General features: G+C 42.3%; 1 protein-coding gene across 5 annotated transcripts; it reads right to left on the bottom strand.

Annotated features, from left to right (window-relative positions):
• Positions 1 to 984: 984 nt before the first annotated feature.
• On the bottom strand, positions 985 to 20,901 carry LOC121337257 (phosphatidylinositol 3,4,5-trisphosphate 3-phosphatase TPTE2-like). 5 transcript variants are annotated; one of them, XM_041407256.1, is made up of 19 exons: positions 20,779 to 20,901; positions 20,096 to 20,172; positions 17,944 to 18,021; positions 15,710 to 15,757; positions 14,852 to 15,010; positions 14,322 to 14,441; positions 11,515 to 11,614; positions 10,642 to 10,705; positions 10,054 to 10,118; positions 9,431 to 9,491; positions 9,099 to 9,180; positions 8,926 to 9,014; positions 6,340 to 6,401; positions 5,321 to 5,401; positions 4,238 to 4,343; positions 3,504 to 3,601; positions 3,033 to 3,128; positions 2,499 to 2,569; positions 985 to 1,233 (listed from the first exon to the last, which is right to left on the bottom strand). In XM_041407256.1, exons 2-19 carry the CDS (start codon positions 20,143 to 20,145, stop codon positions 1,131 to 1,133), a joined length of 1,533 nt encoding a protein of 510 aa, XP_041263190.1. In that variant the 5' UTR covers positions 20,146 to 20,172; positions 20,779 to 20,901; the 3' UTR covers positions 985 to 1,130. The 5 variants fall into 5 exon arrangements, with proteins under 5 accessions (XP_041263190.1, XP_041263187.1, XP_041263188.1 ...); XM_041407253.1 differs by lacking the exon at positions 20,779 to 20,901 and adding an exon at positions 20,620 to 20,765; XM_041407254.1 differs by lacking the exon at positions 20,779 to 20,901 and adding an exon at positions 20,625 to 20,765.
• Positions 20,902 to 21,459: the final 558 nt, after the last annotated feature.

Raw genomic sequence — 21,459 nt, 5'->3', positions numbered from 1 at the left:
GCTGCAATGAAAGGGCATCCTTTTTTAGCCCCTAGCCACATTCACGTGGACACTGAGGTAAAGACATAGCAGTAGCAGAAGTTGAGCCCACACATGGTATACCTCATAGTACATAACTACCTTTACCTTCAAGTAAGCACAGAGGTATATGACCTCTGCTTATTTCATTAACTGGAAAGCTATGTCATTTCCCTTCCACTTTTTGGCTGCCAGGAACAAGACTAATGAAGCAGCAGAACCAAGAAGCTAACACCTCAACACATGTCACAAAAATGAAGGCACAGTCTCCACAGAAGAGCTGCACTGCTGAAAATAGTTGGAAGTAGAATAAGCATCCTGGAAGTTTGTGCATTACAGGTCTTAATGCAACTCAAGAGGAGCCAGTGAGCATTCTCACTATTTGCTCAAATGAGCAGGTGCACAGATCCAACCCCTCATATGCAGGTATTAAGGCAGCCACACTAACTGATCCCAGGCAGCTGGAATGCTCAGCAGCTGATGAGAGCCAGTCTTAAGCCTTAGGGCAAGTGGCCATTGCAGCCCTCTGTGGAGAGGTACAGCAGTAGAAAAGCAGCTGTGCAGTCTCCAACCTCCACAGGCAGCTCCCAGGCCAGGTGTTGCTCAAAGCACTACATCACTGATTACTGATGAAGAGCAGTTCAATACCAAGACTTCTGCTCAAGAAGCAATAATCCAACAGAGGGAGATTAATATTTCTCCCTCAAAATTCCCATATTCTACTGATTTGTGGAAAACCCCATTATTGAGGGAATCATGTCAGGTTTTACCAGTCTCATGCAGACTGCTGGTCTTCATCCACCATCACGTTAGTTCTCATGCTTAAAGACAGGTAATTGTCTTTGATTACTCAAACAAGAATTAGCTGTATGCAGAGGCATCTAAGCTCCAGGAATCCAACAGCCCATGACGTGACAGTCAACTGACCTTAAGTAACTCTTCAGAGTATTTCGGCCCCACACAACAGAACTTCATGTAGCTTTATTTGACAAGTTGTACTTAGTGTATTTCTGTGTAGAGACATCCAAGTGACACTGCTTCACTTTATACTGAAACAGACATTCTCCACGAAAGAGATGAATTTTACATGTTTTCCTTCTTTCAGATTTCCCTTATGCATCAATAAAGTTCACCTCCACAGCAAATGTCTCACTATAAACTTTCCATGTTTTAGACTTGTGAGGGTTATCCAGCTCATTCCTGGGAAGGTAGAGTCTGAAAGACAAAATTCAGTACCATATCTTACAGCCTAAGACATGCTTTTCCTTTTAGCCAGCTGAAAAATCTTCTAGCTCAGCCCTAGAATATTAAATCCAGCCCCAGCTCCTGAATTTAAACAGACATCAGCCATGCTTGCACAGTGTTTTGTATCTTAAGTCGTCTCAGAAACAAAGGCAACCTAATGGGTTTGTGGATTGGCTCCCCATCACCCCCCCAGAGCCCCACAGTGCAAGACAGAGAGAAATTAATACTGCATTCAACTCAAGGCCTCCTGATATGATGCAAGTGCTAGGAATTTAATAACCAACCTTCCTAAAGGCAAGGATTTGATTCAGTACTCAAAAGGTAGCCTAGTGGGGCATCATCCATAGTTCTGGAGGAAAGAAAGCTCTTCAGCAAAACCCTCAAGATGGCAGCATTGCAGGGCCATCAGACAGCTGGCATACATCTTTCCTGGCACTGGCTTGGTTTAACTGGTCTGCATCAAGACAGCAAGGTGCATGGCTGGCTGAGCATATTAAGTTAACTGTTACAAAGAGACTCATGGCTACCTCTCCTCAGGCTCTAACAGGATCAGTTAAGTAAAACCTGTCTTCTTTCTATTCCAGTCATGGAGAACACAGTAATTATATCTCCTATGCCAAGTTTACTGTTCTTCTACCTAAATCTGTCAAGCAAGGCACACCACAGATAAGGCTCTCTTGTCTCTGCATTTCTACATCACTCCCAAAGCAAGGCAGACAAGCCCAACTTTCACCAGCTGGAGCTTCTCCAGGAGTTCCAGTCTCTGCAAGCAAAATCACAGTAATTTCTAACTTTATCAAGAGCATGAGAAGCCATAAGAAGGCCTTTCTTTGTGATCCCAAGCATCAGTACCTCTAATTGTGGTCATAATATCTGCCAGCTAAGCTACTGAGTTCCTACTTCTCAGGCAGCCATACTGTAGAGGATGGCAGATTTGAATAGTTAGCATTACACTTTTTAATTCAAATTCATTAACAATGGTTAGAGAGCACCAAGGAAATAATCCAGTGATTTAAGTTAAGATAAAAAGCTCCCATATGTTTAAAATATTTGTCACAGCACAAGCAACTGCCAGCTCACAAGTTACAGCTGAGGATCAAAGACCAGTACCCACATGAAAATTAGCTGGCTGATCAGGCCTGCCCTATCTCAGCTTTCAGTACTATGTTCATGATCTTTCAGCTCTATGCAGACACCAGAAGTTAGGATCTGAAGGCATTCACTAATATCCTTACCTGTTATTTTCAATAAAGGAAGTGTTGAACCAGAAAAAGAATGGGCAGCCATCATAGCCTTTTGGAAGAGCCTAAACACAAACACCTTGTTTAAGGACTGTGTTACACAACAGAACTTTTGTTTGTAGAGCAAGCATACCCACTTTTCTTCACTAATTTGCTTTAAAAAGCTACAGTGCCAGAATCAGTACACTTGAAGAGCCCCATATCATACACAGATCACTATTTTCTCTGCAATTATTTCAATACCAAATAATTCAATACAATGAGGTGAGACTCCCATGGTTAGGAGCAGCAGGTACCCAACAAAATGCCTTGGTTGTACTGCTGTTTGAACAGCCAGGTGCTTCCCCTGCTTGCCTAGGCTGATATTACACCACTTGCTGCATCCCTCCCTGCACAGTGAGACACAGCAGGAGTCACTGGGAAGGAACAGATTCTGCCTTGGGCTGCCCAGCCAGGCAGGACCCATTGCAGTTTGCACTGCAGCCTCTCCCCATACCCAGCTGAAGGTCTTCACACTGCTGTACTTACAGAATTGCATTCGAATCTGACTTTCACATCGCCACTTAGAACAGGGCAGTCTTCCAAGCCAATGACTACAGTGTCGCTTTCAGAATCAAAGAAGAGCTGGATAACAGAATAAAGAATTTGTTTTATGAAAGTTTCTCCAGCAAGACAAGGGACCAATTCGGGACAAGACCTAACTACTCATTCATAGCATCAAATACAACAGCAGTGCTAAAATAACAGACAACAGTTTAAGCTGCTCAGGACAGAGTGAACTATTTGCATTTAAACGACTCCCAGGGAAATCTTTCACTATCTCACCACTACATTTATTAAGATTTGGCAAAGTTTAGCTTTTTTGTCCACTTGGAATTTACATCATCCATTTAGTTATACTATGTAGAAATTGAACACTGGACAAAACTAAGACACTTTTAACCTATAAATCAGCTTTTAGCTTCTGTGACTCAACTTGTACGTCTTCATAGTACTCACCCTGCAGTTCTTTTGATTGCCACATACACATTGTAGTACAATTCTCTTCCTTATTATTATCTGCACCTTCATATCAGTTCCATTGCCTTTCCCAACTCCTAGGAACAAAATGTTGCATTATACCAGAGGCATAGACATTAGTTGGAAACATAAGTAGTTGTGAAAACCAAGTGCAATCCCATTCAAAACTGCTTTCTTTCCAGAATGCCTTGCTCAAGACTCTAGAGAACTCAAATGCTAAAGGAAAGCCAGGATTCAGTGGCTGAAAATTGAATGTTGAAGTTCCCCCCACTAGGGGAACAGGCTAATATAAAAATCTAGTTCCATTTACTGAACAGTAACAGCAGTTTGAACTCCCCTGGAACAAGGAGTGATGAACTTCCAGCCTTTGATTAAGATTATCAATACACATATACTGTAACAGGCATGTACCTAAAGCTCAGAAACATTAGTGGATCCAGTTCCACAAGGGGAGTTAGTCTCACTTAAGAAGTGATTTCCCTTTCAAAAAAGGGCAGGTTGTATGTAAGCCATCATTTGGTCAGACATCTACAAAGTGACAACACAGAGCAACTGACTACAAAATACTCTTCATTATGTCTGCATCATTTAAATTCTCAAATCCCAGTAAGTCTACATTCCTAGAACGAGCTTAGCAAGAGAGACAGTTATCAGCTGCCTGTAATAGGAAACCATTACCAGACAAAGAAATGCCCAAATACAAGAGTTCTTACCATGTATAGTGTGGATTTTGAGGTTTTTTATTTTGAGTTGTCTCTCTGGTGGGAGTTCCAAGTTATACTTGTTTTTCAGGATCTCGTAATACCCAACATACCTACTCTGTAATGCAAAAAACCCAGACACATTATGCAGTTTCTGTATCTACCACAGATTAATTCTAGGCAGAAGTAGGATTTAAATATATCTTATACTCCAAGTTTATAGCTCTTCAAAGTCCAAAACTAAGAAGAAAGACAATTGCACTCCTTCCCTTTCCCTGCAGAAACAATCTTCTAGACAAATTCAACGTCTACATTTTTAAACAGCATTTAAATTACATGTTTTAAGAGGAATTCTGTACTTTTTAGTTCAGCAAGAAGCGAGGATATTTTCTATTGGAACCTTAAGAGGCCAAATGTTTAAACATACTAGAAACTTTCATTTTATTTCAAGGACAGCTATACTTCTATTTTATACCAGCAATTTTAAGTATCCATCACTAGATTCACTTCCCATCTCTGCATCACGCAGAACAGTAAATCAAGATGTCCAAAAAAGTGGTCTGAGACAAAAACTTGTGTAGTATTTCGCAGTGAATGGAGTCTGCAGAAGACGCATTTCTCCACCCAAGCCAAATCAGTGCCATGGCCCCATCCCAGGCTCGGCCAGAGGCTTCTGTGCTTCCTCATGAAACAGTCCAATTGCCTTACAGTGTCATGCTCCTGTGAGGGTGCCCAGACATGCTGTGGAATCTGCATCTGTGCAGATATTCTAGACCTGACCAGACACATCTGTCCAGGTCACCCTGCTTGAACAGTGGGGTTGGACTGAAAGCTTTCCCAATCTCAAGAATTCTGTTGTTATCCTAGATACTATACTTCAGATCAGAGAAAGGCATAAGGGGAAGGGGAAAGATGCAGGGCAACCCTGTCAGCTATTCATATTCCAGCTCTCACAGAAAGAGTACAGAAAGTTCAGGAGTTAAGCAAGTAATAGGAACCTACATCTCTGAAACAAGGCAGGGGAGGTAGGGTAGCACAAGCACTCACAAAGTTAGTATTGGTTTGACTGCTGCTCTTGAACCTGCACGAGCTTACCTGTGAGGGTGTTTCAACTCCTTGAAACTTGGTACTTGTGCTTCTATCAGTTCTTCTCTCCCCAAAGTAGTCCAAACTTTCCTACACAGAATGATAATTTCAAGGGTTAAGCTATCCATCCCACCACCATTCCCCTTCTTGAGAAGCAGATAGTAAACTAGAGCTACACTACTCAAGTCCAGTAAAGGAATGCAAGTGGAAATATACAATCATTATTTTGGTACCTTCTAAAGGAGACTTTTAACTACAAGAAGAAACTACTAATTAGGAGGTCAGACACAAATCTGTCATTCATGAAAGAGTGAAGGAGAGCAATACAACTTTCAAGCAATTGCTTTAGAACCATTTCTATTTCTCAAGCGGTCTGTGGCAGACAAGCTGAACACTAGGTCATATCTTCACAAAGCTAATTCAGAGGAAAACAAGTGATTAAATGGATATACATATACAGTCTGCCCAGACTACCTTGAGTGTCCTGGGCCTTCTGCATCCCCAGCCTCCAGCTGATACATCAGACATGGGATACTAAAGCAACATCAGCACCTGTCCTGGCTGGGATTTGATCTTTCTCCCTTTTCCTAGAAGAGCTTCCTTTTGTAATGCTGGCTGTCAAGACAAGACAATTCTCGATGCCTCACAATACTTGGAGGAAGACTGGGAAAAAAATTGCTTAAAACTACTTAAAACCAGTGATACTATCTTTAGGAGAGTTTGCTCAGAAATCACCAGCTTAAGTTGTTGCTCAAGACCCTAGACATACATTATTCCCCTAAAAAGAATCCTTCAAGTTGGTAACCTTTTAAATGCTATTTTCTCACTTCTTTTAGATCACAAATAGTCTCCATCAGAATTTACACTGTAGCAAGACTTCAATGAACTTTTTTAAAACTAGACTTTTCAGAGAATCTTTTTTCTAGAATAGAATTTTTTCAGAGTATTAGTGCATTTCACCAATTCAGTAAATCCTAAGAGGACATTTTGAATACTAAACAAATAAAAAAATAATCAGCAGTTTTTACCTTTGCGCTCTCAAACTGGTCACTGTCTATGAGCCACGTACAGACCATTGTTCCAGTCCTGCCTGAAACAGACATACAATACAAGTTAAATTAGAGCAGTTCAAAGGTATTTGGGATTATTTTTGTGAAGGTGAAGTCATCTCCTGTTATCTATTTCAAGAGTTGTAAGTGACAGACAAGTAGTCAAGTATTTCTGAGAAGAATCAGTTAAAGACAAGAAACTACAGTATGTAGTACTGTTTGTGGTATCAACTTGTTCCTTGCCCCCACATTTTCATTACTAGGGACACTTAGGCACCTGGTCAATATCTCCATACTCCAGCAGGAAATAGAGTCAATCACTCTACTAAATGAGGCTACAAACTGAAACTTCCCAATGCTGCAAGTGTCAAGAGTTGCTTCTCTGCCCCAGCTGTTTTCCCTGCAACCCTACTAAGAAGCCATCAAGTCTGCTAGCATGACGATGCCTATACAGTTTCAGTTTTTAATTTAAAAATCTCAGAGGTACAAGTCACCCTCCCTACACTTGTTCTTCAAGCTGGTTTTGACCTGCAGGTAGTTTCAACATTCAGTTTTGCAAAACCTTTTAAGACAGAGCTCCACCTGGGGGCAACTATTTAATGTTAAGTAACCACCTACTTTTAAGCCAAGTATTTGCAGTAGTGATGGCAGGTGGCTAAAGTTGTGTCAGATATTTGCAGGGAAATTTGGCTTACTTGCAGATCTTTATGCATTTCAATAGCTCCCACACCAGTGTTGGTTCAGGTAGCACCTGCAGGTTAGTTCATATGTTTGATAGCTTCCACTATTCTTTTTTCCATAAAACTTCATTATACTCTATCACCTAATATCATGTGTATCTTGATTTAAGGTCCAGCAGTACCTGGAACATTTTAGAGGGGTAAAGTTATGGAGCAGATCATTTTGAGTGGTATCACACAACAAATACAGCACAACCAGGGATCAGGCCCAGTCAACATGGCTTTATGAAGGGCAGGTCCAGCTTGATCAACATGAACTCCTTCTATGAGATGGAGACCCACTTAATGGATGAGGGAAAGGCTGTGGATGTTTTCTACTTGGGCTTTAGTAAAGCCTTTGACACCATTTCCCGCAGCATTCTCCTGGAGAAACTGGCTGCTCATGGCTTGGACAGATGCACTCTTAACTGGGTAAAATCCCTTCTGGAGGCCAGGCCCAGAGAATCGAGGGGGATGCAGTTACATCCAGGTGGCAGCTGGTCACTAATGGTGATCCCAGGGCACAGGATGGAGGCCAGTTCTGTTTCATGTCTTTACCAACAATCTGGACAAGGGAACTGAGTGCATGCTCAGTCAGTTTGAAGAAGACACCAAGTTGAGTAGGAAGATCTGCTAGAAGGCAGGGACAGGCTGGATCAATGGAGCAAGGACAACTGTATGAGGTTCAATAAAGTGAAGGGCTGGGACCTGCACTTGGGTCACAATAACCCCACAGAGTGCTACAGGCTCAGGGAATATTGGCTGAAAAGCAGCCTACTGGAAAGAGACTTGAGGGTGCTGGTTAACAGCAGCTGAACATGAATCTGTGTGCCCAGGTGGCCACGAAGGCCAATGGCATCCTGGCCTGTATCAGCAATATTCTGGCCAGCAAGACCAAGGCAGTGATTGTCCCTCTATGCTTGTCACTGGAGAGGCTGCACCTTGAATCCTGCATTAAATTTTGGGTTCCTCACAGCAAGAAAGACATTGAGATCCTAGAGTGTGCCCAGAGAAGGGCAACAGACCTGGGGAAGGGTCTGGAGCACAACTCTTCAATGAGCAGCTGAGAGATCTGAGAGCGTTTAGCCTAGGGAAAAGGAGGCTCAGAGGAGACCTTCTCACTGTAAAGGTCATAGTGAAGTGGGGTTGGTCTCTTCCATCAAATAACAAGCAATACGTGGAGAGGAAATGGCCTCAGGTTGTTCCAGAGAAGACTTAGGTCGGATATTAAGAAAAATTTCTTCTCCAACAGGGTCATCAAGCTCAGATCAAACAGGCTGCCCTGGAAAGTGGCCGAATCACCACTCCCAGAGGTATTCCTGGAGATGTGCAGATGTGGCACTGAGAGACACAGTTTAGCAGTAGATCTGGTAGTACTGGATTAACAGTTGGACTTGATCTTAAATGTCTTTTTTCAACCTAAACAACAAATAGTTTGAGCTATATTACAGTGCACAATATTCAGGATGGGTTACTGGCTACCAGAAGCCAAAGCAGCAGCCTAACACTTTTAATAGCAGCAATTTCAGTAGCCTCCCTATCCCCAGTCTCTCCTAGGGGACTGCTGTCCCAGCTGCCAGAAAACCAGAAAGTTATTGAAGAACATTTTAGAAGACATAATAACAGCTTAGACTAAGAACCAGTTTAGACTACCTAAAAATGGAGCTGTTTAATACTAAACAGAGTACTGTACTCATGCTAGTCATCACAGTATCTGCAGTATTTGTCAAATTACACCATAAATTCATCTCATAGTACGGCTTAAGGTCAAACTTTAATCAAAGAAGTTACAATAACAAAGAAGTGTGATTTGTAGCATACACAGATTGCACATGAGAAATCCTACCTTTGCCCCCTTTACAGTGAATTGCTATGACATTCTTCTCATCTTGACTCATCCATTCACGGACACTGGCAGTGAATTTCAGCATGTCCCTAAATAAGAGGAAAGTCAGCAGATCAAGGCAAATGCCTTACACAGAACGATTACAACGTATGTATTTTCTTGACAAGACTCACTGTAGTGCTGGGACATTGTGGTCATCAATGAAGATCCTTTCCACCCTGTAGTGAAAGTACTTGGGGTCATAGCCTTGCTCACCTATAGGGAAAGAGCTGAAGTTATGCCAGGAAGGGAGAAGGATTGTAACAAAGACAGTGGTTTGTAACACACAACGGCTGGTCTGAGCATGTACTAGTGTCTAAAATACAGCAGTGTCAACAGATGGATTAAAATGAAAAAAAACAGAGGTAACTTGGCCAAAGTCATGCATGCTTAGCTTCTGGTTTCATACTTTTCACTTATACATTAAATTTTATCTCAAATATAGTCAGCAGCTAAACATACTTACTGCAGAGATTATAGACTTTATAGTGGCCTGGATGTTTGGTGTCCAAAAATCTTGCAACTTCCTAAGCAATAATGAGTTCAGAGTAGTTAGTGCTCTACTTTTTATTTCCACTGCCACCTCAACCCCCCATCCCCCAGGCTGGATCAACCACTGCAGTCATGAACAGTACTTGAAAAGCAGGCCTTTCCAACCTGACAGCTCACATTCTCATTTGGAATAAAAGTACTACTGCAGCTATCTTCTTGGCCCTATATGTTTCTACAATATCAGGAAGCAGAGCTCTGAGAGGACATTATGTATACAGACCTTTAAAGCCACTTTATTGAAGTGAATAGATCTTATCACCATTACTAGCCTGGGACAGAACCACCCTGATTCTTCAAAACATTCCCAAAGAACAGGAGCATCAAAGCACTAGTGTGTCCCCACTGTGAGAAAAAAACACTAGGTTTAGCTGAGACACTACAACATAAGCAGTGCAGCACAGTGGAGAACATCAGTCATTCCAACCAGCAAAGGCAGCAAAACTAGGACTGACATGATCTAGGCTACATGTAAATTAGTGGGAACCTATAAAAGAAACAGGTTTCAGAAACAGTGAATTTGGAAGGTAAGATTTTTACCTTTATGGGATTCCTGTAGAAAGATTGCTTCCCAGAAGATGGAAATGACATTGCAATAATTCGATCTGTTGAGAAGACAGCGATCACAAGTAACAGCAGGAAGCCCCCCCTGCATATAAGAACTACATGACTGAGAAATATCCTTATGAAATGTCTTATTCTTACCCTAATTATAAGAACAATCTACCCATTTCTGGTAGGATTTCCTCTACATTTAGCATAGCTAGAGCAAGACAGATAATGCTTCCCAAAGCATCAGCCACCATCAAGTGTCAGTCTCCATAGAATCAGAAGCAAAAATACTGTAAATAAAGTTTCCCCACACTGGTTCCCTAGGCCTAGGGAACTAGGATAAATTTCTATCATTACATACAGCATGTACAACTCTCCCAGAAGGCTAATTCTGGAGGATAGTGTCAGACAGGAATCCATATTTCAAAATCCCACAGAAAAGGAGTAGGCCTGGTGTGACTTCATCAATTTCATGAGTCTAAAACATGTCTGTAATTCATGACAAGCTCTTATTAACTGCAAAACAAGTCTTCACAGGACAGAACATGCTGCAAAATGACATTCGTTTCCACAAACCAGTAATATAAGTGAGATCCAAATCAAAGCCATCTTTCACATAACGTCTTTTGTTTTCAGAGACCTGATCAAAAAAAAAAAGAAAAAAAGAGTTAATCTTCCACAAGAATGCCAGTGATCACCAATTGTTTCCTGTTACTAGGAAAATGCAACCTTGTAGACTTTCCAGTTAAGCTTGAGTAGCAGATCCTCACTTCATTACAGCATTATCCAAGAGCAAATTCCCTGTATTAACTTCTAGGTAGAAGCTCTGTATAGAATTTTTACCCTTAAATACCAAAATTTCTTCTAGTGAAAAAACACTGCAGATTCTATGAATACTGCAGCATGAATCTGTCGTTGTTACTTGTTTGGAGACTGAGGGGAAAAAAGAATAAAGTTAAAGACTGCTGATTCCTAAACAACAGAACATACTTAAAGCTTAAAATATGACTTCAACACTCCTGATGAAAAGAAGAGGCATTGACAGTGGATACGGCTTCACCAGCTAGATTGGTTTGTTTGTACCCAAAATAAAGCTCCTAATTAGAACTCCTACCTTTCCCCATGTGAGGGAAAACAGTCTATGTACCACACAAGCTAGAAACTGTCAGTTGAGACACGTGGGGGTGTTGCAATCCCTTTGATATGCCAGCCTTCCAGGTCAAGTTGCTGCTTACTTGAACAAAGCCAAGAATGACAAGGCTTTACTGAGGCTGGAAGCAAAGCTCCAGAGCCCTGCCAGGGACATCGAACAGATGTGCTGCTTGGGCAACACAAGCAATTGCAGACCAATAGGCCACGGTCAGTCTTGCTACTTACCACTGATGCTGCCTGAAGAATGAGTTGGAAACTACTACTAAGTGGTCTAGACATGTTAAGAGGCCAACTTACCATTCTCCTGGTCACCCTTTCAAGTTGCTGCTTTTGCGAAGCCAGACGAAATACTCTTATCAAGATGACAATTCTCAGAATTCGGAGGAAAATAACCATTCTAGAGGACAGATTCAGCATGGAAGAAAATAGACACAAATAAACTTACAGGCAAAGATTAAAGCTGTTTAAAAGCTGTTTCAGGGAAAGCTTAAAACTTTGTTTCATATGTTGAACTAGGACATCTCAGGCTGATTTTGGAACAAATACAATATAATGGATTTATTGTTAAGGGTTTTTAGCAAGTACATGTTCTCAGCAGGAGAACTAGGAAATCCCCTGCTTGCTCAAACAGACTTCCACAGGCACCTCTGGCTAGAAAGCAACAAATTCCATTAACATTACCCATGTTATTATCACCAAGATTTTGTTCCGTGAAGCTTATTCTCAACTACACATTCAAGTGTATGTACCCACCTGAAAAATAACTAAAAAGAAGATAGACAGGCTAAGTACATCATGACTTGATTAAGAAAGCTGAGAACAGATCAGTATATATCTTGTGTTTAATCATTCAGCAACCTGAACACTTGGTTTGGTTTGAGGAACTTTGAACTATTGTTGAACTTTGAAGCAGGAAAGAAGCTTATGTGAGTGGTTCTATCAAAACAACTGAACAGGAGCAGCTGCTTTCCCACACTCCTAGGGACAAGGGCAAACTAATACTCAATTCATTCCTTAAGGAGGTAAGTGAGCATACATTTTAAGCAGCACACACATCTTCTAGGTTTTGAAACATTTGTGTAAAAATGCTGGTGAATAGCAACAGTAAGGGAAACAAAACTCCAGTTTTGCTCACAGTCTGCCCCCCACTGATATGGAGCTTAAAGTCAGCAAGGTAAGGTTGTCCTGGATACCTGGAGGAAAGTTTCAGTTTTTCCCTGAGCTTCTTCCAAATTCAGTATCACCCTCCTGTTTTCAAAACAGAATGTCCTTGGAGCTAGCAGCAAATGAGATGAACCAAAACTGGCTGAAAATGCCATAACCCATCTCCCCACAACTCTGAGAAGCAATTCTTCAAGATAAAAGCCTTTAAGGAAGTCAGCCTGTTAAGCATTAGCTCCCAGACTGATATCCAGCTCTCATTCCTCTAAGTCCTTTTATAGGTCAGACTTCAAGGAAACAGTTAACTCACCCCTACACACACCCAGCTAGACCAGAACAGAAAGAGAAGCTATATTCCTCCATCAGGGCAAGTTAGCTCCATGGTCTGTCACTGAAATTTCACTTCTCATATATAAGCTCTCATCCATATAAAAGCTGCTCAAATTCTAATTCTTCTGAGATGTATCAGATGCTTTAAGATTACTGCTTGCTTCTTGATGAAGGATTCAGGAAAGAAAAGCGATAAACCCCAGTAAGGCTACTGGGAATTAATTAGATTTTGTGGACACTACTGCTGTGTTAGGTGGGACAACCACCATTTCAAGATTTGGGATTTGGTCAAATCTGAGGTATCATCTATTGTCAGGTAATAATATTTTGGTCAGAATACAATTTTATAGTCTTTAACATGGGAAGTCTTACAGAGGGCCTCAAAAATTCAATGGGTAAGATGGTAGTCCCCAGCTGAGAGCAGCAGTGTAAAGTTCCCTTTATGTGAGACAAAAACCTATTCTAGATTCCTATCATCTTCAGCAAGTCAGAATACAAAGGATTTGCACACATAGATCTACAGCCATATGGGTCAGTGTAGGATCAGGCTTACTACTAGCATAGCCTAGTAGAGATAAGAGTGCAGATAACCCTGTCACACTGCTCTTTTCCCCTCCTTTATCTAGGTGCTGCTATAAGATGAAAGCTGTTTTAGAAAAATGTGGCCATAGAAATGGGAAGTAATAATTAAAATCTCTGAAGAATGTTTAAGACAACCTAGGAGGAAACTAGGTAGCAAAAGCTATTCATTTGACAGTTTTACTTCTTGATACTCAAGTTTAGCAAGCACTTTAAGAGAAAACTAGTACTTACAGATATTTGTCCAACTCCGGATTCTTCAATAACTAAACTTAGTTTTCTTCTGGAATAATGTTTCCCTCTTATGCCCATTAGTCAGCTGGATTTGGGGCAGGGAGTGACTTTTTTTTTTTAAAGAGCTCAACTTTTCCCTGGCTGATGCAAGAAAGTTTCTCTAAGTCAAACCTAGTGCAGATATACTCAAAGCTGTAGTTTGGTCTCCATCAGGAATGAATTCATCTCACAGGTTATCATCCAATCAGGATACAGAAATCAGAAGGAAATATGACTTGAAGCAGCTTATGCACATAAACAATATGTCTCCCCAGAGCATGGCTGAAAAATCCAGCATTATATTACCATGAAGGTTTTGGGAAAGCAAAGCAAAAGCAACAAGACAGTCTGGCAACTCTTTCTATTGCAAGATCCTTTAGACAGAGATCCTCCCTTTGTTGTCGCTTCCATTTGCTACAATAATGCAACTCTTCTTTCTGTCTTCTTCAGACCCTCCTCTCTATTAGGGCTACTGCACACCTTTCCCCAAAAAGTGCTTGAGTCAGAGCATTTGATGGCCCCACTTTTAGTTACCTCAACTAGTATGTTCACATCCCCTCTGCCTTTGAGGCAGGGACAGCCTACAGCATAACCACAGATCAAAGCTGAGTGCTTATCCATCAATAATCTGTACCAGGACACATTATCACGGTCCCATCTGTGATCTCATATGCACAAATCTGCTTAGAGGTGCCCAAGAAAATTCTTAGAAGATTACCAAGCAAAGAGCTCACACTTACCAGCTGCCATACCACTCTTACCTTGGTATCTCCTGTGCTGCACCAACATCTAAGAAGCAGTACGTCAAATTAATTAACAGGGTGCCCACCACTATACATGCATCCAAAATATTCAGTTTGGACTGGAAATAGTTCCTGAAGCTGAAACCAAGGAGAGTTTTAGACAGATGCCAATATAGGTAGCAAAGACTGAACTATATCTTCAAGAGAACAAACTATACAGAGCTACTGCTGGAGACATGCTCTCCCACAGTTTTTCTTAACACTAAGTACTGAAGTCTCACTGAGAAAGCAGTCTTAGCCCTGATTTACACACAAGTTATGGCAAAGTTGATGTAGCTTCCAAGTGCTCACTTATACTGAAAATACTTAAAGGTTGTTCTATAGAAGGGTAACACCACCAACACACAGAGCCAAGAAAAGATGTGGCTATTATCTATCACCAGACAATTAGCTTACAGGACACCATGTTCATAGTTCAAGCTTGAAGTTTCGCTTCCTTCCTAGCTTGAGGACTTGCCACATGGACTTAATTTTTGCCTGTGTCTTACCCTTCAACAAATACCCTCAGGAGAACATCAATGAGAAAGAAGAGTGCTATTGCCAGGGAAACACCTTCAGGAATCTCTGTGCCCTTTTTTCTCTCACTGATAGCCAGATCCAGAATCACAACTATAATGTCCACAATGATAAGTACAACTCCAAATACTCTGCAAAGAGAAAAATACAAGGAAGTTTGAGAGGTAGGAATGAACACTTATCAACTGAACAGCACAAATCCTGATTTCTAAGCTGTTCCAGCAAGAGTGTGTTCTCTTTCATAGACTGAAGCCTGCTTAATTAGAAGCTGAATGTTTCCAACAGCATTTTTAAGTGCTGTGCACAAATACCATCATCTATGTGGAACCATACATTTATCTCAGACACAGCTGTAGTTATTAATTTATTATTTCACAGTTACCTAGAGGCATGCAAACCTGAATGCTTTAAGGCATACAAGTATCATTTCTGCTTTCACCTTACTCAGCTTCCCTCCCTCTAAGTTTAAGGGACTTAATACAGTCCCTTAAAAATAACTGTCTTTAATGGCTTGCCTTGTTCCAGCACCTAGACTACACACAACTGACCAACTGTTTGTTCAAAGGTTGCCAGCCATTAAAGAGGTTTTATCCAAGACAAAGACATTAACAGTTCTGACTTTCAGCTCTTCTTGGAGAATGTAGCCATATCTGTTTAAATCTTATTTTTCAATTCTAGTACTTTTCTCAAGTTATCTTTCCTGGGGGTGATTCAATACTTTCACACAAACCAAGCAGGAATTACTGATGTTTATGGAGTTCTTAAGTTCTTACATCAGAAATGAGGACTATTTTTACCTTTCCCACATCATTACAAGTTCAAGCTTTTACCTGAATCCAAATGACATCACAAACGGGGCAATTTTTCTCCTAGTTGCACTGCAAGAGAAGAGAAATGACGTCAAGACAAGTGACATTCTTCTACAGATACCAGCCACAAGGGCACTGTTACATTCTTTTGTCCACATTCCTTTAGTTTTAGTATTTTGCATAGTAGTGACTTCTCTAAAATGAGATTACTCAGTTGCATTCATGAAGTATATAGGTTAAGAGAGTACTTGAAAACAGTGCTTTGATCACCTGTTAGAGAAAATATTAATCAGCTTCCAGACCCTAGAAATACAGCAGTATATACTTATCTGTAACATTATTCCACATCACAATTCAGTGACACTTGAACTCTGGCTTAGTAAGCTATAAGAAATGGGTTTATATTGGTCAAGAGGAAGACTGGAAGACAAACATCTCTTAATATATTTCGTTCCATATATTAGCTTATTGTATCAGACCATTTTTTTTCCCCAGGCCTGAAAAGAGCTGCACCTCTTAACAGCTCCCATGCCTTTGGAATAGAGGAACAGAAATCCTCTATTTCTACTTTAAAAAAGAAACATCAGTTTGGCTTTCAGATTGAAAATCCAAATAATCTTTTAAGAAAAAGTGTTTCTGAAGCCAAGTTCTTCCAATTGTGAGAATTATCTTCAGTCCTGGCAAGGTCACATCTCTTGTTTCCAGTTACAGTAGATTTTGTTCCCTCTTTGGTATGCTTTAAGCCCTTTGGTTTAGAACAAAGCTTTTATGCAACTCTCTTTCTGACTGGAAGCCTTTTTAGATTACACCAAAAACTAAGGTAGAAGTTCTTGGTGTAGAACCTGCAAAACTCAAGTGCTGATAGTTTGAAAAAACAGACACCAGTCTGTTAAGCAATCCCAAGATTACTTAACTACCTGTAAGCATCAAGTCTTTTCTTAGACACTGAGAAGAAAACACCTTTTTCAAGCATACCACTAACAGCAGGACTTACCATTAGTCCTAATATACTGACAAAAAGTACTGAGAGATTTATTTTGCACTGTTACAACAAGTTTTTGTCAGCTCAGTAATGCACACTGTACCCCAATGATCCTGTCCAAAATACCTGTTTCCTCTAGGACAACTTAAGCATTGCATTTCACTTGGTGCACTTCAATAACCCAGTTTAAGACAAGGTTAGGTACCTTTGAAGTGCTGAGGCAGCATCTTGCTGGGGTTACTGAATTAACCCACATTTTTCATTATTAGGTTCTCATTCTAAACTAAAGGTACAAAGTCTAACCAGCAAACATTTGCATTCTTAAGCTGGAAGCATACACATGGGTTGTAGTACTCACTATTCCTACAGAACTCAAGTATGTAATATCATGTCTTGTACTGAAGGCAGCGAAACATATAGGTTTTCCTGGTATTCATGAATGCCAAATATCTAAGGAAACATTGCAATAGTGGCACTAATGGTTTGCTAGTCTATGTCTGTCCAGTCAAACCTACAATTGTAGTGGGGAAACCAAGACTTCAACTTCTACATTCTACGGACAAGTACCTCTAACTAGGTACACTATGGACCAAAATATATACACACACTACTCCAATTTGGCCTGCCAACATCTTAAATGAATTGAAGGAAACATGGCATATTTGATTACATAATTAGCTTAGAGTTTTTGTGAAATATATTTGTAGAAAAACATATTGTCACATAGAATAAATGAAGTAACAGGCTTATGCTTACTGTTCTTGAGCTGCAGGACTTGCCACTGACTCAACTAACTTTCTGTAAGACTAACATGAGGTAAACACTGCCAGAAAACAGCTGCTTCAAGAAAAGAGGTAACTACTAGCAAGTTCAGACAACTTCATCTTGATGTGTGCCACAATGTTTATTCTTATGCCTAGGTACTCATTCACCTCATTGTCTCACCAGCACTTGCTCTTCTGTGCTCCCACAAACTCATTCCTTTGGGAAAATTTAATCAATGTGGTTTGGACTACTCGTTCTCCATAATATGATGGACTTGTGTTCTTGGGTTGGACTTTTATCTCTAGAGGGATAAAGAGGCTTCCCCAACTTACTTCTCTTCACTATGTACTAGAAGAAATGTCAATATCAAGCATTTTACTGGGCTTAGCTCTACTTCAAAAAGCCACCTGCCTTCTTATTTTGGCTCAAGCCAGCTGTCTTCTTATTTTGGCTCATCAGATTCCACTTCTGGGGGTAAGCAAAGAAATTTAGTACATCATTAGCTTACTTGGAACAAGTGTCTGGTCCATCACCCTCATCACAACCATTATCAATCTTTACTGTGGCCTCTTCAGCTGTTGGAGAGCTGGCAAAGAAATAATACAAGTCATACACTAATAGAGGTGTCAACTCCATATATTGCTATGCTTTGTTGTTCCAAAAAAAAAAAATTAACTGTCAAATGAACAGCAGCCTGAGCCAGAGCACAGGCCCAGTACCAGGAGAAGAGAGACTTCCCCCATGTTGGCACATCTGAGCCCCTTGGTTAGTGCTGATCTGTTTCCTATTAGCAGCCTATTTCTCAGAAGTTTTCCCTTTCTGCCCCCCCCCCGCCCCCTCCAAAAAAGAGACAGATGAGTTCAGCAGTAGGACAAAGGGCTTTGAAGCAGAGCATCCACGAGTCCGCTAAGGACTCAACAGTCCAGGCTCCAGAAGTGCCAGAAATATGCATATGGAAAATGGCTTCAGAGAGTCCAAGTGACATTAATGCTCTTACAGTGACCTTCTTGTACAGAGAATTAATGTTTTCACCAGGAAAAGCCATAGCATAGAGATGTTTTTGTGTAGAGCAGGATACCAGACCGGAAACTGGAAGACCAGAGCAGCAGCTGAGCTAGTGCTAGAACAGCAGTTTTTTGAGGTAGTGGCTATTTGCCATAACTTCCTTAAAAGGGTCTCTTCAGATCAAGTTTTTGTTTTTTTGAAGGTCACATGACAATTTCAGACAAAAAGTGGAGCATCAAAATCCAGGAGTCTTTATTTCAGTCTTCTCCACAGAAATACTGTGATGCCTAATAGCACAGCCACAGTGTTTGCTGAGGCCCTGCCTCTGGTTTCACAGCTTCGTGGGCAGGAACAGCTATACACACATATTCAATATTGATGTTTCATGTTTCTACGCTGTTCTGAGGCAGCCTAGCATGTTTGAAGTATTAGTGTAATAATTTTAAGGATTCAAATATTCTTCATCCTCCACAACAGACGCATGCACCAGCGCTGCTTCTGCAGTCTGGGCTAACCACCTTTTAAGCAAGAAGTTTAACAATGCTTCTCCTAGCATTATTCCTAGTTCCAGGAACCAGTACTGATGCTTCACCACCTGCACTCAGTATTAGGCTCAGTAGAAGAATTATTCTGATGCAGCAATTTTAGCATTCAAGCCTCATTTCCTAGCTCCAGTGTTTCCAGTGAAACCACCATCCTCATTTTGTTCCTAGAGCTGAAGCAAAGCTTTAGTGATGTATAGGCATTCAGGTTTGCTTCCCAGCTATTCTTACAGAATATTTACTTGGGTGTTTACACTTACTGAACAGCAGAAATGTTTCACTTATTAAAGCCTGCTACTGCTGCAGAAATTTTGCTGCAGGTCACAAGTACACCAAATGCAACCTTCTTATCCTCTACTGTGATTAAAATATGCCACAAGAAGAATGAGAAACAAAAGTGTTTTCAGTTAGGAAGACAATCCTTAATACAAGGATAAAACCGAAGCCCGAGTACACTGTTTCCATAATGCTCCCACACAAAAATTCAGTTCTAGATAATGCTTTCCTCAGAGGGAGTTTGTTTTGCTGATCGTTCTACATCTACTTGTTGCCCAAGACAGAACAAGTGTTCAGCCACAAGCTATTACAAATAGGCCTTGACTATGGGGGTAGAAGAAAATAAAAGGAGGACATATCAGAAGAAATGGTTTCCTTCATGCACACACTCCATGCAGAGCATTAGCTTTTCTAACTGCTCATAGCTAAAGGCAACCTCAGACTTGAGGCTTTTAAAGCAAGCACAGAAAGAGTCTTGCTCTACAAGAGACCTTGACACTCTCTTGCGAGTCTCTTGACAGTCTGGATGCTAAAAGAGAGCACACTTAAATGCCATGGGCTCATTATATCAGGGATAGAGACCTTGTACTCATTAATCACTTACTAACTACTTACAAGAAGTGAATCAAAACAGCATATTTCTCTCAAAGATACCCCTCCTCTCAGACAAGAGCACTGGTGGCAGGGGGGAGATAAAAAGACTATGCTATATAAACTTCAGACACTCCAACATTATTCCCTTTGTTATATTTTAAGCACTAAGAACCTAAAGACAGGGGACCACACCTCACATATTCAATCCTAAACCTCCTCACTGGCACAGTTCATTTCACTCACCTAGATGATTCTCTTGACTGGGTCCCTTGTTCATACCTCACAGCTGTCATTTTGCCCGTCGTTGTTGTCCTGCTGACCTGAAGAGAAGCACACCGAGTTAAAGTGAGACAGTACAAGAAACAGTGAATAGCAGCATCCTATAGCAGCCTCACCCCCACAATCCCAGCGGCCAGGCTTCCGCTTCATTTTCAACTATTTCCCCCCTGTGGCTGATAAAGCTCAATCTTTCAGCTGCAACACTGATGAACGTCAAGGCACTCTGATGAAGGGGTTTTGACTACACCAAACATACCACAGCGATAACAGCATCTTTACCTCACCATGAAGCATTTCGCCCTGCTTCAAGCTCTGAAGCACAGAGGAGCCCCAGCTGGCACCTCCGGGGGAGCGGCGGGCGCGGACTGAGCCGCAGGGAGCGGGTCCGGGAGCCGCCTCCCGGCACACACCAGCTCCCCGCCCGGCAGGCCCGCAGCTGCTCCCGCTGCATCCCGCCAGCGCAGCCCCCCCGGAGCCCTCTCCCCTACCTCACCTCGGCGCGGCCGCCGGGCTCAAAGTCGAGCCGGGACACCGCCCCCGGCGCCCCGCGGACTCAGCGGAAAGTTGGGTTAAACTTCCTGAGAGCTGTATCCCGGCCCTCCCTCCCGCCTCCGGGCCGCGCCGCGCCGCCAGCTCTTCTCACCCACCGAGCTGAGGCGCGGAGTTCGAACACGCCTCACCGCCCCCGGGCTGCGGATGAGGGGCTCGGCGGCGCTGCCCGGCTGCAGCTGGGCCGGGCCGGGCCGGTCCGGGCTGGGCTGGGCGGACCCGCCCGCAGCCATGATAACGGCCCCGCCGCCCCGTGCCGCCCCCGCACGGCCCGCACAGGCCGCGGGCGGGCGGCGGGGCTCCCCAGCCCCCCGTAGGGCGTTCGTGGGCCATACCGGCTTGGGTCGGAGCGTCGATCTTCTGCAGGGTAGGAAGGCCCTGCAGAGGGATCCGGACAGGCTGGAACGATGGGTTAAGACCCAATAGCATGAGGTTCAACACGGCCAAATTCCAGGTGCTGCCCTTGGGTCACAACCACCCCAGGCAGCGCTGCAGGCTGGGGGCAGAGGGGCTGGAAAGCTGCTGGGCAGAAAAGGACCTGGGGGTGCTGGTCCATAGCGGCTGAACGTGAGCCGGGAGGCTGTGGCCCAGGTGGCCAAGAAGGCCAATGCATCTTGGCCAGCAATAGCGTGGCAAGCAGGACCAGGGCAGTGAGTTCAGCACTAGTGAGGCCACACATCCAGTAATGTGTCCAATTCCGGGCCTCTAAATCCAGCCCTGAGGTGCTGGAGTGTGTCCAGAGAAGGCAACAGAGGTGGTGATGGGTCTGGAGCACCAGT

This window comes from Onychostruthus taczanowskii, unplaced genomic scaffold (assembly GCF_017590055.1).
Source record: "Onychostruthus taczanowskii isolate IOZ18803 unplaced genomic scaffold, ASM1759005v1 scaffold26, whole genome shotgun sequence".
NCBI lineage: Eukaryota > Metazoa > Chordata > Aves > Passeriformes > Passeridae > Onychostruthus > Onychostruthus taczanowskii.
Note: the sequence above shows the minus strand (reverse complement) of the source record. Positions and strands in the feature narration are given on the sequence as shown.

Coding starts and splice junctions, on each gene's coding strand:
- LOC121337257 (XM_041407252.1), bottom strand. Junction 15,011..15,709: donor GTGATGTCATTTGGATTCAG/GTAAAAGCTTGA, acceptor TTCTCTTTGCAG/AGTATTTGGAGTTGTACTTA. Junction 10,119..10,641: donor GGATCTCACTTATATTACTG/GTTTGTGGAAAC, acceptor TCTTCTCAACAG/ATCGAATTATTGCAATGTCA.